Source organism: Myxine glutinosa, chromosome 1 (genome assembly GCF_964187855.1).
Source record: "Myxine glutinosa chromosome 1, kmMyxGlut1.1, whole genome shotgun sequence".
NCBI classification, from domain to species: domain Eukaryota; kingdom Metazoa; phylum Chordata; class Myxini; order Myxiniformes; family Myxinidae; genus Myxine; species Myxine glutinosa.
Window position 1 is genome coordinate 270,253,948 of NC_136261.1, and position 18,124 is coordinate 270,272,071.

At 42.9% G+C, this 18,124-nt stretch overlaps 2 protein-coding genes across 3 annotated transcripts in view; one reads left to right on the plus strand and one right to left on the minus strand.

The window, feature by feature from the left end:
- The window catches only part of FAXDC2 (fatty acid hydroxylase domain containing 2), an 881,086-nt gene that overhangs the window by 253,466 nt on the left and 609,496 nt on the right, over positions 1 to 18,124 (minus strand). The gene's annotated exons all lie outside the window — the stretch shown is intronic.
- LOC137437506 (sorting nexin-4) overlaps positions 3,730 to 18,124 on the plus strand; it is a 76,955-nt gene continuing 62,560 nt past the window's right edge. The window contains exons 1-2 of the mRNA XM_078771097.1: positions 3,730 to 3,799; positions 17,882 to 18,033. Of these exons, the coding sequence (XP_078627223.1) occupies positions 3,730 to 3,799; positions 17,882 to 18,033 (222 nt within the window). The remainder of the gene's footprint in view (positions 3,800 to 17,881; positions 18,034 to 18,124) is intronic.

Below are 18,124 nucleotides of genomic sequence, written 5' to 3' on the forward strand. Positions count from 1 at the left end.
ATATATATATATATATATATATATATATATTGTTGCGGATCTCCCGAAACCCATTCCCATTACAAAGGGGGGATTAAGCCCATTTTTTCCCCCTGGGTCTTCGGGTCCGCGAGACCGAATCGCCACTTCTGGGCAAACGTGAAAAAGGGTTTCGGGACAAATTCGCACGTACCTTTGGTACCCACACTGCCAGGAAAGCGGGGATCGAGCCTCGCACGAGCCACGCTGAATTGAGTACGGTCGAGCGGTATGCGTATCACGTGACTCATGCTGTTACTTTTATTGGAACCAGATTCGAGCAGTTTTATTCGTGCGATGCTCGGCCAATGATGTGAAATGACGTGCACGTTCAAATGGAAGGAAGAACACAGGTTTATTTACAATTATACAGTGATCAGGGTAAAGGAAAGGAACACAGAGCAGAACTTAATCAGTCTTGCTTATCCCCAGACAAATGGGTCCACTCACATACACGGGGAGATGGAGGAAGAGAAGTTCGCGTGTGAAGCGCACTTTGCCAGTAGTCCCCCCGGAGCAGCTCGCCCGGCGTGGCTCTCCGATGTTCACGGCACGCACGTATCCAGGCAAAGGCAGGCAGGAGGAAATCCTCGCGGCGCATATGCAGGCAATGGCAGGCAGGAGGAAATCGCGCATCTGTGGCCCGAAGCGGGTCGTCCTTTCGAGCGCGCAATTAATACAGCGCAAAGCACGGGGAACGGGGAAAATTCGTGTACAACGAGGCAATTCAATTCGTTCTGCAGCTTCACTCGCATTCTCGTCTGCCTTCTGCCTTCTGCGTTCTCGTGCGATCTCGTGCGCGCTCCTCCTGATCTCGTTCTCATACGTTCTCCTGCTGTTCTGCCGCGTTCTCGCTGTTCTCGTGCGATCTCGTGCACGCTCCTCCTGATCTCGTTCTCATACGTTCTCGTTAATGGGCTCGGGGCAGGACCTTATATGGCACCTCCCCGATCTTACCCGAATGTTCCAAGCTCCGCCTCCTGCCGCAGTGGTAAGCCACACCCCTCGAGCCCTGATTGGCGGCTCATGCTTACCGACCACTCCTCCTGCCCCGCCTTACTTTGGCCTCGGTCGACTTGTTCAGGCCTGCCGCGTGGTATTTCAGCGCCAAACCAAAAGCATCGAAGCAAAGTGCCAAAAGAACATCTCATCTCACTGGCCTACTCAACGCAAAACTAAACACAGGAAAGGACTACGCTTACATTCACTAAGAAATAACAACTATCACGAGGCTACATGTTGTGGTGCAATTAACTAAGAGGGGAAATTAACCTTTATTTCAAAACCGCAACAATATATATACACATATATATACACATATATATATACACATATATATATATATATATATATATATATATATATATATATATATATATATATATATATATATATATATATATATATATATATATATATATACACACACACACGTACATATTTATTTTGTCACAGGTTGTGACCACAGTGCGGTCATTATTCTTATTATTTGTGGCAGCAGTCTGAAGCCTACACACCGCCCAAATAAAGGGATGAGCAATTTCCAATTTGTGTAATAAATTGAGGTTTTTGTGTGTAATTTAGATTTTAGCCATAGTTTTCAAGACTGAATAGTGTGAAAATACAAACATTTTCCTTTATGTACGTTATTATTCAAGTAAAGGGATGAGCAATTTACCTGAGTTTTGTTATTGTAGTAGTCGTTGTAGCTGTAGTTGTAGTTGTTTTGAAGATGGCACCTGTTGAGGTGTAATGTGTGACTGTGTGAAACAAACTGTGCTTTCTTTGACAAATTGCCCCCTTCACCGCTAATCCTCCCCATGGAAATTCTCCGATGGACTGTAAATAAATTAAGCTTTTTGTATGTACCTTCAGTTTTAGGCTGAATACTGTGAAAATACAGAACAGTCATCTGGTTTTTGACGGGCTTTTCTGCCCCTTGCTACTAATTGATGAGACGTAATTAAAAGAAAAAAAATAAATAAATAAAAGGATGAATGGATTAGCATTTGTAAAAGTTTGTATTTTTGCTAAGAGGTGATTAAACCACTTCTGACGAGGTCAAATTTCGACCTAAGAAATGAAGTACAAATTGAAGTGACTTACTTAAAAAAAAAAAAAAAAAAACAAGACCGAAAGTCTAACAATGGCGTAGCCAGGCTTATTTGATATTTAGTTGAAGAGGATAGTATGACCTGGGTGGAGATACCAGTTAGCAAATCATGTAAGTATTAATTTTTTTTTTGAAGTACTCGAAGTCTTAAGCTGTCTGTCACCATACCATGGAAGTGAAGACATTGCATTGAGACACTGGTTTATTCTATATGTTTCGCGTCAACAATGGACCATACACCACTTCAATCCAGTAACTCTGTCGTCACGACCAAGGGCTTGCAGTGTAACGTTTATATTTACTATATTATTCTTATTATTAACGTTATTATTATTATGAAAACAATACTACTGTATTAATAAACATGGGCTAATTTGTCCGAAGTGGCCTGAAGGTGAGACATGAAGGCATGAAGCCTAAGGCCTATACGTACTGTCGTTGGAAGATCCGTGACGTCTATCCTTTTGATATTTGATGATCATTTTAACAATCGGTTTGTTTTTGTTTCACACTGAATGAAAAACGTAAAGTTAGACCATGGCGATTGTGATATGACAGATTCAACAATATGTTCGGCCTGAACGACATTGGAATCAAAATGGAGGTGTGGTGTGTCAGCAGTTGTACACCGTAATGACATCAGACGTGATCACATCACAGTCGGCTCTGATTGGTGTACTTTTGTGAGGGGCATACATACATGCATACATGCATACGGACAGAAAAACACTTCTTGACGGCTTTTCCCTATGGGCTACGCCATAAAAAAAAAAACCTGATTGATTGCAGAAAATGTTGTCCAAATGTGATCTATTCTTACAAACACCAAAGGACATGTTGGTCAAAACCAAATCTTTCCATGATGCTTATTTATCTTTTTACAACTCAAAATGTCTTTTAACCCTCTTCCTGTCAACATATTTGACATGTGTAAACTACCAACTGGGGTCTTTTAGGACCACAACTCAAATGGTCCACTCGATTTCACTCAATCTACTAAAGTTTCACATCATTGACTAAACGTATTGTTACGGGTATGTTGGCTGGGTCACGAGTGGCCTCTCTAGGACCAGCTTCCCGACCTTTAACCCTGAAGCCGACGAGCCACGGATAACTCTGCGACCCGACGGGTTGCTCAGTAACCATGGATGCTGTCTAAGGTGACTAAATCTGGCAGGGTCCCCACTCCCCAATCTCGCATTGCCGTACCAGTGATTTAGTTATCCCATATGGGGAACAATGCTCTCGATGCTCCACCTTTATCTATTAATTACGTACAGCCAAGTGGAACTGCAAGTGGGATGTCAGCTAGGCTAGCAAAGCAAAGCAAATCAGTGGGGTACAACCTCCTGACTACATATGACATACTATGTACCAATGAGGAAAATTGATACAGAGCAGGACTGTTTAGAAATCTTGTATCAACAAAAGGGCACATATTTACAGGAGATTGCAGTGTCACGTTAGAAACATTATTACCCCAAGCACAGAAGAACCCCTTGTACAATCAACCTTAACATTAGCAAGATATAGGCACCTCATACATCAAGGGAAAGTAGATAGAAAAGGGGATAGAATAAGGAAGAAGTCTGGGCATGATGGCGACCCCTTGTTCAGCCGTATGTGAGCAGGCTTGCCTACGTGGGTCCCAAAGAGGTGTAGGTGCAGGTGAGTGAGATACAGGGTGGGAAGTCTGGTGTGCTGTCATGGGGTATCATGTCATGCTTATATCTTTGAAAATAACTGTTGTTGGACTCAGGTTGATGTTCCACAACCATGCGAGTCAGAGGTGTATGCACCAGAAGATACATGGATGTATGGTGTGTGTAAAGACATGTGAGAAGTCAGTTCTACCATGACTTGGTCGGCGCCCATCCTGCTTGGCCTCTTGGGACGCACCTTGCTTGGCGCCTTTGTGTTCCACTCAGAGAGCTTTGCTTTCTGCTCAGAGCACTTTGCTCTCCACTTTGCATTCTGCTAGGGGTGCCCTTCCCACTTGATGCTCTCTCATTCTTCTTGATGCTCCGGAAGCCCACTCGACCCGGCCAGGTCTCCATCCCTCCGGTCGCGAACTCTGAACTTAGCCCTCAGCGCCATCTCACTTTGCACTGTTCTTGGACTGCTCTCTTATCCTGGACTGAACTGTGCTCGAACTGCAGTATGAACTCTTCGCAAACTATTTTGTCAGGGGTCTTTATTGTCCCTGCACCCTGTCTACAATCACGTCCGTTTTTGGCAAGCTACACAGATTGGCTGAGGCGTGCTGTAATCCAGCCACTGGGATTCGTCCCTCAGAGTACAGGGTGAGGTCCTTTGCGCATGCTTTGCTTGATCCACGATGACTGGAATGGCGAAGGATTTATGACAATTTCAACGCTAGAATGGTGATGGAAATTTAAACGTCAGGACAGGAATTTGTTCAGGGTGCCGGCGATAGCTTGCCTACTATTGGTAAAGGGCATTGTGAGATATTTAATGTACACCAACTAATGCCAGAAGACGGGACGTCGGTTTAACGTCCATTCACACACTTTGACGAATCACCCTTCCAGTAAAACACCAGAACGACAGTTTATAGCAAAGCTGAAATTCAAACCCAGGCAAGACAGCTTGGTGGTGAGTGTGCATACTTCCAGGCCATCCTGCCAGGCCATTTCATCTTGTTAAAAGCAGTTTATCCCTTTGCTGTCAAGTCTACTCCTGAAGGTATACTCTCGGAAAATCATGGGATTATTATACTGCAGTTCTTATTGGCAACCTATTGCTGTACAAATAGGAAACCTATACACATGTCGTCTTTGCAATCGTCATTTGATTCTTTAGTAACCGAGATCATTACCTCTGCTACTGAAGGTAGATGGAGTTTATATGTTTTCACCCCTGTCTGTTTGTCTGTCTGTCTCTGTGAACAGGATATCTCAAAACGTTGTGGAGGGATTCGGATGAAATTTAGTGGAGAGGTTGGGTGTGCGACAAGAACGAAATTATTAGATTTTGGTTCAGATCCGGATCCAGATCTAGCCTATCGATGGGATGCAAAACGTAAACTGTTCAGCTTGGTGGAGGTATGCGCTCTACCGAGTGCCGTTCTAGTTTTTCATGTTTTTCTTCTTATGAAACTGATAAGAGGTAAAATATGTTTTGCGCTTTCGCATAACTGATCTGAGCATTTGTTTTGCATTGTTTATTTAATGGGAACCAGCCACGTTTTGAACACCAGTTGTGCCTTTATAATATTTACGAAAACAGTGTCGTTTTTATTCCACTCATTCACTGTACCGTACCCTGACAATATTATTTTACATTTGCCATTTATTATTTCAATTGTCAGTTGGATTGCTCCCCCTCCCCTCCACCCATTGTCGTGCCATTGTTGAGCTTTCAAAAGCAAAGCATATAATGATCGGAAGCAAATTTCTTTGTTTACTTTGATTCTCAGGATGAGAGTGTTGCTGCTACTGCATGCTCACTCTCATTTTTACCTCCGTCACCGAAGGTTGATGGAGATTGTTTAAACCCCTGTCTGGCTGTCTGTCAATTTGTCTGTTTGTTTGTGAGCAAGATATCTCAAAAAGTTGTGGACAGATTCAGATAAAACTTGGTGGACAGGTTGGGTGTGTGACAAGGATGAAATGATTCGATTTTGATGAAGATTTCAATCCAGATCTGAATACTAGATTAAATATATATATATTTCAAGTGATTCTTCACCATTGAGTAATAGGGACAAAAACTAAATACGTACATCATGATATTTCAAAAAGTTGTGGATAACTTGTGACAAAACTAGGTGGATGAGCAAAACATTTATCCTTCATGCTCTTCCTTTCCGTCTCTATTGTTCATTGTTCATGCTTCTCCCTCTTTCATCCTTAACGCTCCATTTCCCAATCTCATCCACCCCCTCTATATTCTTTCCTCTTCTCCTCCTCCTTATTATTTTCTCCTCTCCTCTTTATTCCTTCTTCTCTCCTCTTTCTTTCTTCTTCTTTACGCTCTGCTCCTTTATTTTTCATTTCTCCTCCTCCTTCTTTCCTCCTCCATTGTTGTGTCCTGAAACGGTGAAATGTGGGCTGCCAATGTTCCTGGCAGTAATCCAGGCCCCCTGGGAAGAAAAGCTGTCTACCAAGGAGTACCATAAAAAAATTAGACAACAGAAAAAGTGCTTTTCCCTTTGCTCCTGCCCTGTGTTTACATATGGTGACCTGAACTATTACTTAATAATTTGTTTATCAATAAAGCACTTTGGGACTTTTTATTGTTGTAAACACAGTTTACCACCGAATTTTTAAAATCTTGATGTATTGAGTGTCGGTCATACAAAATCTGATCTCGCACTACAGGCTGACCAATATGGAGCTGTCCGTGCAGTTATAGTCCATAAAAGGGTCTTTCACAGGTTGGTCAATCCTACAATCGGTAATTTTCGTTAGATTTAGTTTTGGAGGAATTCAAACTCAAACCAGATTGGCCAGGGTTTCATATTTTGCCCATGAGATTTAGCTGTTAAGGACTGTTTTGGTTCCAATAAGATGGGATGAATTCGAATGTTTTGGTGGTTGGTTTTGCTTTTATGAGATGGTAGGGCATTGAAGCAAATGTGGAATAAACCAGACTCGAAATGATTTTTAATTGGCAAGTGCATACGTTTCAGATCATGCTTGAATCGAGTTGTTGTGCCGGCATTGTCTGTGGCCAGGCACATGCTTCTCGGTGCATATGCAAAAGGCATCGAGACACAGAGTTGGACTCGGCTCAGCCAGACAGCATCCGCACGCCGCATTTTCCGGCATCGTCTTTGCCAAACTCTTCAACACGCATGTCTGCCAGTGCGCTTTCACGGACTGCCTGGATTTGTGTTCTCTGTTTTGTTTTTGTTTGCTTTTCATATTTTGCACAAGATGCCCATTTATCATGATTACAGTATTTATGCATTGGTTAGTCACCGACGAGTATCAACTTTAATGCTCAAGCTGCCTTTTTACACCTGCATGATGAGAGAGTGTATAGGTATGCAGCATAGCCTGTGTCGATATGTGCATGGGTGGAACCTTGAGATGGTCAGTGCATATACGTGGTGGAGGGGGCAGCGGCAATGGGAGAAGGTTAAGTGGGTGCTGTGATATACATATACATAATATACAAAATATACATAATATACAATATACAATACATAATATACATAATATACAATATACAATATACAATATACAATACAATATACAATATACAATACAATATACATACAATATACATAATATACATATACATAATATACAATATACAATATACAATATACAATATACAATATACAATATACAATACATAATATACATAATAATATACATATACAATATACATAATATACATATACATATATAGGTTTTTTTTTTTGGTTTTTTTTGAGTTGGTGTATCGTTTGCAAATGGGTGGAACTGTGGTTAATCAACAGTTTCAGGAGATGCAGTAACTTGTAAGTTGTGGCATTAAGCAGTACACTGACCATTAAGATTGTGAGACTTGAAGCCAAATTTAACGGCCCAAAAAGCCTCCAAATTATTTACTTTCACCCTGAAGCCAACACGTCTTACAGCACCTTCCTGGTCCTAAAATTCTCTCGGCAAGGGTCTGGTTTCTTTATACGGTTATTGTGCTGAAAGGTATGCTGACCGCTTTATCAGGTGGTCATGTATGGCGACCATTGGAGGCACATTCATCATTGAATGTGCAGCACTGCGCCGCACTTTCGGGCCACTATGCTTCGGTGCACACCCACCCCACACCGCTTTGACGGTCAGACAGTCGCATGTCTTTGTATTGCACTTTTGTGTAGCAAATATCACGTTCTAATTTTTGCTTGGCCTAATTGTTGCCCACTAGATAAATCTTGCAACTCACTGCTAGGTGATTTGAGAATCTATTTTAGAAATTCCACGTGGTTAAGCCATCTGTGGAATTTGGTTAAATGTAGAGAAGGCCAAGACATGAAAATAGAAAGCACTGATTTTCCTGCATGGGTCTTCATAAAATAGTCAACAATGATTCACACTGGCATTAAAAAAAAAAAATTTTGGATGATTATTTCATTTGACATACCATGCTTTTCACAGAGCGTTGGTTCTGCCAACACAGTTTGTTGGCAAGGGTAATACTGGGTGGTTTGCCATTGCCTTCCCGTGGTTGTTTGTCCATGCTCTATCCTCTTAATACTGAGGGTCATGCAAGGAAGCAGTGTTCACCATTTTTAAAGTGCTTGGAATGACTCAGATGGAGTTTGAACCATCAAGCTTCCAGACTCTGAGCGGACGCTCTAACCATTACGCCCCCGAGTCTGGTTTAATGATTATATAATGCTTAAATGTTGTGCAGTAAATCATTTTAAAACTTACTACATCATCTGTTGGTTTGATAGATTTTGCATTTGCAGCCATCTGACAAATACTTCAAGTTTGTGATTCATCTTCTAGTAGCTTGAAGTTGCCAGAGAGGTGCATTCAGTGCTACGTATTGCAATTTTTGTAGTTGTGGGGATTTTTTTTTTCCAGGGGATGGGGGAGAACGGGGGTGTGGAGTGGGGAACAAATGGAATGGAGGTGGCTGGTGGTAGAGAATACATTCTATGAAAAAGTGTCATCCATGTTAACTTTTGGTACCTCTAATGAGAGTAGGATGGGCAGCTGTCAGAGGGCCTTCCCAATGTGCCTGCTTTGTCATCGAGTCATTTCCCGGCTGTGCCTTTTTCAGTTGTAGTTCACTGTGTCCCTGGCCCCGGCAGGAAGCCAGAGCAGCTGGCGTTTCCGGTATGGACCACTGGGTCCTTGGTCCTTTGAGGAATCTCAAAATCTCCCAATTTCCCTTTCCTTCGCTGACCCGTAAACTTGTCTTCCTTGCTGCATCTCTCAATGTTACTACGGGACGTGATGCGAGTCGACTGGAGATTATAATTCCCTTGGATTAGGGAAAGAGCTTGGCGAGGATAAATGTGGATAATGGCAAGAAGCTGGCAGTCCAAGGGTTTGGATTGGGGTTGAGATGAGTGTGACTTGAAGACTAAAAACTGCATTTGAGAAAAGCTTTAGCTGTCATCCATGAAATCTGCTTTTTGCTAAAGCCCAAAGCATTTCCCCGCTGCGAAATGAATACAAATGGCTTTGTTCCCAAGGCAAGGGATGTGAGCCCTTTGCGATTTGTGATAGTGATCTTCTCAAACAACAATAAAAGTCTTCAAACTGCATTTGTCACCACAATCCATCTCATTTGAGCAAGTGCATGCATGTCGAAGAGGAGTCAAAAAGTTTTCTCCTTTACAAAGTTTCAGCCAAAGAGCCGAACCTCTTTTCCAATGGCATAAGGAAACACCCATTGCTGACATTGTGTACAACACAGTCTGGGAAGCAAGATGGAAAATTATCAACATTTGTGCTTAGTTTTATTGGCACAAGACCAATCCTTCATAATTGGTATGGGAGGGGAGGGACCTTTTGTCTCTCTCTCTCTCTATCTCTATCTCTATCTCTATCTCTATCTCTATCTCTCGTAAAGTTTTGACTTTTTCAACATATTTCAACACAGCTATTTGATCTTCATTACAACAATATTGATAGATAAAGGTGATATAATATAACAAATATCATGAAACATTTACATTTTGTAGTCCATTGTATAATTTAAATAAACATAAATGCAAATTTCGCATGTGGAAAAAGTAAGCACACCCTTGGCTCGAATAGGTGGTATTGCCCCCTTTGGCAGAAACAACCTCAAGTAGGCGTTTCTTATAACTGTCTACCAGTCTCTGACATCGACTGGGAGAAATTTTTGCCCACTCCTCCATGCAGAATTCTTTCAGCTGTGCGATGTTTGAGGGGTTTCTTGCATGCACAGCTCGTTTCAAATCCCCCCACAACATCTTGATGGAATTTAGATCCGGGCTTTGACTTGGCCATTCCAGAACCCCCCATTTCTTTCTTTTCAGCTATTCCTTGGTGGATTTACTGGTATGTTTAGGGTCATTGTCATGTTGCAAGGTCCACCTACGGTTGAGCTTCAACTTTCCGACAGATGGCCTCACATTATCCTCAAGCACCCTCTGGTACAATGAAGAATTCATAGTGGATTATATGATGGTGAGGTGCCCAGGCCCTGATGCAGCAAAGCTGCCCCAAACCATAATATTTCCACCACCATGCTGTACAGTTGGTATCAGGTTCTTGTGGTCAAATGCTGTCTTTGGTTTTCGCCAAACATGTCTTCTGGTACTGTGGCCAAATAGCTCTACCTTTGACTCATCTGTCCAGAGCACATTGTTCCAGAAGTGCTGGTCTTTGCCTAGGTGTTCAATGGCAAACTTTAGTCGTGCCCTGATGTTCTTTCTGGACAGCATAGGTGTCCTCCTGGCACACCTCCTATGTAGATCAAATTTGTGCAGCCTCTTTCTCATGGTAGACTCGTGCACTTTGACATCAACAGTAGCAAGAGCTACCTGTAGGTCCCGTGATGACATTCTGGGGTTCTTAGAGACTTCTTTCAGCATCTTGCGGTCTGGTCTCGGGCTGAACTTGCTGGGGCGGCCTGGCCTGAACAAGTTGGCAGTTGTTTGGAATCTTCTCCACTTGTAGTTGATCTTCTGGACAGTCGAATGATTGATTTCAAATTGTTTGGAGATCTTTTAAAATCCCTTCCCAGACTCGTAGGCATCTATAACCTTCTTTCTGAAGGCCTCAGAGAGCTCTTTTGATGTAGGCATGGTGACGCCGCACATTTCAACAACAAAGAGCAAACCAAACTAAATGTCTGAGGTTTAAATAAGACAGGTTCCTCCAAGATCCTCTCTAACGATGTTCTAATCATTTGCACCTGAGCTGGTGCACCTGATTCTAATTTTAGGTATTTGAAGTAGTGATAAATGTAGGGGTGTACTTACTTTTTCCACATGCGAAATTTGCATTTATGTTTATTTAAATTATACAATGGACTACAAAATGTAAATGTTTCATGATATTTGTTATATTGTATCACCTTTATCAATATTGTTGAAATGAAGATCAAATAGCTGTATGTTGAAATATGTTGAAAAACTCAAAACCTTACATGGGGTGTACTTACTTTTTCACGTGACTGGATGAATTTAATTAGCAAAGCACAATATACAAACACGTTTTGTCACCATTTCCCAGCACATTTATTCATGATTTGAATGATCTCGATGTAAGCCATCTCCAATTATGGAACTGCTTCTCTTTTACCCCATTCGTTTTTAATGAGTCCAGAAAGTCCACATTGCCAATTTGCTTCTGGAATGGATACATGACAATCTTTGATAATCCTTCCATTTTGGTTTCAAATACTCCGCACATCTGGCGAACCATTCGCATTTCCACCCTTTACAACCTTCGTTGCTGCTCTACGTTCATTACCCACGTCTCTCTCCCATAAATCATAACACTTCTCACACATGCAGCATACACCTTTCCCTTCAGCTTCAACGACACTCCCCTCATCATCAGCACGCCACTCAGTTCCCGAAACGTCCCTCCATGCACATCTCACTCTAGCAACCGTTGCCGAGTCTGATCCACCTTCTCCATTCAGCATGTCTCCGAGGTAGCAAAATGTTTTCACACCTTCCAGCTTCACGCCGTCTCCAAGATCCAACTCGACATTTCCTCCATCTGCAGCTCCCTCTGTGCACACCTTACATTTGAATGTAGCTGCCACACTGGTTAATGACCCTCTCAGACCACGACATTTTTGATGAACCCACTCAGCGCACATTGTACATTGAATGGAGTTCACTCTGACACCCTTCCTACACACAGCACAGGGCCACTTCCCAGTTCTTTCCACCTCACCACATGCTTTACCACTTGCCATCACCTTCGTCTTTCCGATATTCACCTTCAGACCTTTTGTCTCCATACATCCCTTCCACTTTTTCATCTTTTCCTTCAGTCCATCCATACTTTCCGCAATCAACACCAGATCATCTGCATACAACAACTCCCACGGTAAACCCTCCTTTACGTTCTGAGCCAGCACCTCCATCACAGCTACAAATAGTAGTGGACTTAGTACCGACCCCTGATGCACTCCCACCTTCACTTCAAACTCACCACTGTTCCCGTCCTTCGTCCTTACAGCTGTGCGCGCTCTTTTGTACATTGCCATCACTACTCTGATCAACCATTCCTCCACTCCTAACTTCCTCAATGCCCATGTCAATACTTTGCGTGGAACCCTATTGAATGCTTTCTCCAGATCATTAAACCCAAGAAACAACTTCTTCCTCTTCTCCATGTACTTCTCCTGCAACTGCCTCACAATGAAAATCACGTCTGTCGTTCCTCTTCCTGGCATAAATCCAAACTGCATTTCGTCGATCTTCACTTTCTTCCTTATCCTCCTCTCCAACACCCTTTCCAATACCTTCATTCCATGCTCCAATAACTTTATCGCTCGGTACGAGCCACACTCCAGAGGGTCACCTTTCCCCTTGTATAGAGGGATGAGTGTACTCAGTTCCCAATCCACTGGAATGCGGCCTTCTTTCACCACCAGATGACAGATCTCTGTCATTTTCTTCACACCCCAACTTCCTGCTGCCTTCAACATATCTCCCACAACTCCCGCCGGCCCTCCCGCTTTTCTACCCTTAATTGCTTTTATCGCTTCCTCAACTTCCTTCTCAGTTATGTTCTCTGCCGGTCCTAAAACTGGGTTACTCTCTATGTTGCCATCCCATTCATTCTCTGTATTCAACAGCATTTCCATATATCTTTTCCATCTTCCTTTAATTCCATCTGGGTCGACAACGATTTGTCCCACTTCATCCTTCAAGCAACTCACCCCGATCACATCACACCTCTTTCGCTATCTGCTTTGCAATCCTGAATACTGCTTTCTGACCCTCTTCCGAATCCAAGCGTTCTCCAAACCTTTTCCTACATGCCTCCTGCGCCTTTGCTACCTCTTTCTTTGCAGCCTTCTTAGCTGCCTTATAACTTTCATGCTCTGTTGTTTCTGCTCCCGTACCCTTCGCCTTCTGCCACTCCTTGAACTTCTTCCTCTTCTCGTCAATCCTTTTTCCAACTTCATCATCCCACCACCATGTTTCCGAGTGCCTTGGTGGTCCTTTTGTCCATCCACATACCTCACCAACGGCTCCCAACAGAATAGCTTTCATTGACATCCAACCACTTTCAAGCTCAACCACATCATCCTCGACCCTACTCAGCCTCTCTTTTAATGCCTCCCTTACTGTCACCTCTTTCAACCTCCACACCTTCATTCTCGGTTGGTACTTCACCCGCCGAGCTCTCCTCGCACCTTTCACCCTTATGTCGCAGACAACCAAGTGGTGCTGTGAAACAGCCTCCTCTCCCGGGACCACCTTTGTGTCCCGGAGGTGCCCCCTATCTCGCCTACGCACCATCAGGTAGTCAACGGTTGTCGTCGACCCACCTGACGTGTATGTAACAAGCTTATTATCCTCTTTCTGGAACTGAGTATTACAAATCAACAAATCAGCTCCATCAGCAAACTGCAAAATCCTTTCACCTTCTCCATTTGTCACACCATATCCGTAACCCCCATGAACTCCGTCAAAACCATCCATACTCCTTCCCTGGTTGAGAAGAGTGATGGAAATGAATGTAGAAGGAAGTAGAGGACGGGGAAGACCGAGAAAGACTTGGCTAAATATGGTGGAAGAAGAAATGTGGGCAAGGGGGTTAACAAGGGGAGATGCCGAAAATCTGGCAAAATGGAAGAGATTGTCATGGGGACCGCAAGGCTAACCCCCGCTCTGGCAGGGAAAATGGCTTTAAAGTTGTTGTTGTTGTTGTTTGTTCCTTGATAAATCATGTACCTTCGATACGGTCTGGCACCCATCTCTGCTCACCAAACTCTCCTCCTATGGTATCCATGGAAATCTCCACGCATGGCTTGTGGACTTCCACTCTGGTCGTAGTCAACGTGTGGCTCTGAATGGATTTCTCTCATCTCCCCTTCCTGTTCAGGCTGGAGTTCCCCAAGGCAGTGTTCTGGGCCCTGTGCTTTTTCTGATATGTCATCAATGATATGTCAAACTCTCTGGAAAATCCTCTCTATCTCTTTGCTGATGACTACTCTCTGCTGCTCCATACCTCATCCCTCAGATCAGCAGTCCGCAGCCTCCTCACTCTCTGCAGACGTTGTCAAAATCAGACTGGTCAAACAAGTGGAACATGTCTTTCAATCCTGACAAATCCCACACTCTCACTATGTCTCTTCGAAAAGACCGTCTGGATAACCCTCCCATCTACTTTCTCAACAATCCTCTCCAAGAAGTTCTGTCACCCAATCTCTTGGGTCTCACAATCTGCCATGATGTTTCATGGGAAAAACACATTTCCAAGCTGGCCTCCAAAGCCAGTCGCCGACTGGGCATTCTTCGTCATGCAAAGTCCTTCCTTGGCACACCTGAGCTCCTCACCACATACAAGGCTTTCATCCGCAACTGAATTAAACACTGCTCTCCCCTCTGGGCTGGTGCTCCTGCCTCAGACCTAGCTCAGCTTCATGCTGTTGAAACAAAAGCTTTCAGAATCATTGGAATCTCCCGCGATGAAGCTGATTGTGAGGGCCTTTCACTCACTCACCGCAAGCAGGTTGGTGGTCGTTCTGTCTTCTACCGACTCCTCTCTGGCCTAGCCCCTGGCCCTGGCCTAGCCCTGTCTGTGCTCTGTCCCCCAAGTACTCCTTCAGGTCACACAAGATCTGCCTGCAACCCTCTTCTGGTCAAACTGCCAAAATCAAGACTCTCTGCTCGCCTTCACTCTCATTCCTCTTTTCTCCTGCCTCTGGGACAAACTCCCTCACTCTCTTCAATCCCACTCATCCCTCCAGGTCTTTAAAACAGCTGTTCACCACCATCTCTTATCTTCCCCCATCCAAAACCTTGATCTTTTCTACCCCTGTTAATTCACCCCAGATCCACTTTTCTGAAATCCCGACTTCTCTCATGGAAGTCATAGCAGTGTCCATGTGTTTTATACCTCTCCCACCCTCACCCCCCTTCCCTCGCCCCAAACCCTCTACCTCCCACAGATCTCCCAATGTCCCTGCTCTCAAATGTTGTACTTGTGTGCTTCCCCCTCTCCCCATGTTGTCTCCTGCTCCCTTCATTGCATATTTTATGTCTGTGCATGTTTTCATGTTCAATGTGCTAGCTCTTACACGAGCCTCTAGTGTGTACAAAAAAAAAAAAAAAAAAAATTCGATATTTCTGTATTTCATTCGACACTCGGTGTCCTTGTATTTATACTTCTCCCACCCCCCCCCCCCCCCTTCCCACGCCGCCTCCCCTCAAGCCCTCTCCCTCCCACACATTCCCGATGTCCCTCACAAATGTTGTGTTTATGTGCTTCCCCTTCTCTCCCCATCTTGTCTACCGCTCCCCTTTTTATACACTTTGTTTGTTTGTCTGTTTGATTTGTTTGTGTGATAAATGTTAGCTCTTTCACGAGCCTCGATTATGTATACAAAAAAAAAAAAAAAAATTTGATCTAGGCATGGTGACGCCGCACACTTCAACAACAAAGAGCAAAGCAAACTAAATGTCTGAGGTTTATATAAGACAGGTTCCTCCAAGATCCTCGCTAACGATGTTCTTATCATTTGCACCTGAGCTGGGGCACCTGATTCTAATTTTAGGTATTTGAAGTAGTGATAAATGTCGGGGTGTACTTACTTTTTCCACATGCGAAATTTGCATTTACGTTTATTTAAATTATACAATGGACGACAAAATGTAAATGTTTCATGATATTTGTTATATTATATCACCTTTATCTATCAATATTGTTGAAATGAAGATCAAATAGCTGTATGTTGAAATATGTTGAAAAGTCAAAACTTTACATGGGGTGTACTTACTTTTTCACGTGACTGTATGTGGTTGGCCATGATCTTTCTGAAACGAATTGATGGTAATACTGACATGCTGGTCCTTGACCCCTCATCCATTCTTGAAAAAGTTTCATCTGCATGTGGTGCAACTTGGCAATCGCCACGTCTGGGCTCTGCTTCTGCGCAGTTTCAAATCCAGGTGTCACTATTGACCCAACTCTTTCCTATATTCTGCACATTGCAAAACTCTTTCTCTGTTTTCCCCATCATGCATGGCATTACCCAAATCAACATTGGTGGATAATTTCTTTTTTCTCTCCTTCTCAACTTTTTGTCTTTTTCCCTTTCGCTTTCTGCCACAATTATTCCTCTCCATGTGGGATTTGCTAAGGGAAGCATGGCCTATATCTTTCACGAACCAGGTGGCCAGGCCTGACGTTCCACTAAGGATAGGGCAGGAATTTTGAATTCGTCGCCGGAGGCATTAAGTTTTCGGGTTGTCCGTCCGTCCTTCCAGGCTCGACCTTGTTTTTCTCAGCAACCATATGTCCGATTGAGACGAAACTTTCAGGGTGGGAGTGCCACCCATGCAGAATGTGTTTATGATCATTGTGATGTCATCGGTCATGTGGTATGGCAGCCATCTTGGATTAAAAGCAAATGATTAAAAATTATTTCTCAGAAACCGCTGAATGGAAAAATTTGAAACTTGGCACATTATCAAGTACTCCCAATGGGGAACAAAAGCATGATAATGATGACATCATAGGTAAAGTGGTATACCAGCCCAAAATGTTTTAATCGAATTCCTTATCCTAAAAATCTGAAATTGCATGCACATGATCTATGACCCATTTGAATTGAAATATTAAATTCATGACATCATAGGTCACATGGTTTGGCAGATATTAAAATATTAAATAAATAATTATATTTTTCAAAAATATTAAATAATTATATCTCTGAAACCGCTCACCCTATCAATGTAAAATTTTACAAATATCTTCTACCACCACTGTTGCATATAGTTTGAAATTGATGTCATAGGTCACGTGGTTTGGCAGCCATCTTGGATAGAAAAACTAACCTTATCCGATCAACACAAAACTTCACAAACGTGATCCCCTACCCATACATATGCATCATGTACATTTTTAAGGTCGTATGGCATGTGGTTTGGCAGCCATATTTTAAAAACCTCTTCTCTGAAACTGCTTCACCGATCGATGTGAAACCTGTCATGTCTGCTAAAAATGTGATACTTGAGAACAGCTGAAGGGATTTATATCAAACTTGTTGATTTTTGGGACAGTGAACGATGGCGTCTACCCGTTGTGGGATTATGCGGAGGCATATTGGCAACAGTCGCATTGTTCTAGTTTTTCATGGTACCGGTGATAACCCGCATACTATTCATGAAGGACACCATGGGATCTTAAAGATCCACCAATAATGCTGTCAGATGGGATGCCAGATTAACGTCCATCCGAGCGGCGGCACACGCATTGAAACACCGGGGACGACCCTTTATAGGTGGGTTGGGATTCAAACCCAGGTTCTGACGTAATAACACTTGCATCCTTGCAGCAAAGCACTGTCGCGCAATTCAAATCTCTTCACACAAGGGTTAAGACTTCGTGTGAATGAGTATTCTTTGGTTATTCTCATAAATTTTGGAACTCTCTGCCTCTTAAAAATAGTGAAACCTTATCTATTATGGTTTTCACTCTTTTCATATTTTTAAAGCGCTTTGAGATTTTGCATCTAAATGATGGCCTTGTATAATAAATTGATTGCTTGAATGATGTCATCACCCAATTTGATGACATCAAGGTGCATTGTTTTAAACTTTGTGCATTGTAGATCCAATAAGACTGTTCTCTCAAACCAGGTTTGCAGATGGGGTTCGAGACCCCACTTCTGTTTGGAGGCGCTACAGCGAATTTGAAGTTCTTCGCAACTATCTTCTGGTCACTCATCCACATGTGGTCATTCCCCCACTTCCTGAAAAAAGGGTGAGCCAGCTTACGTTCTACAGAACGAACGAACTCACAAACCAGCCCTATATGTATTGAAATGGCTTTTATTTGATTACTTTTGTTTTGC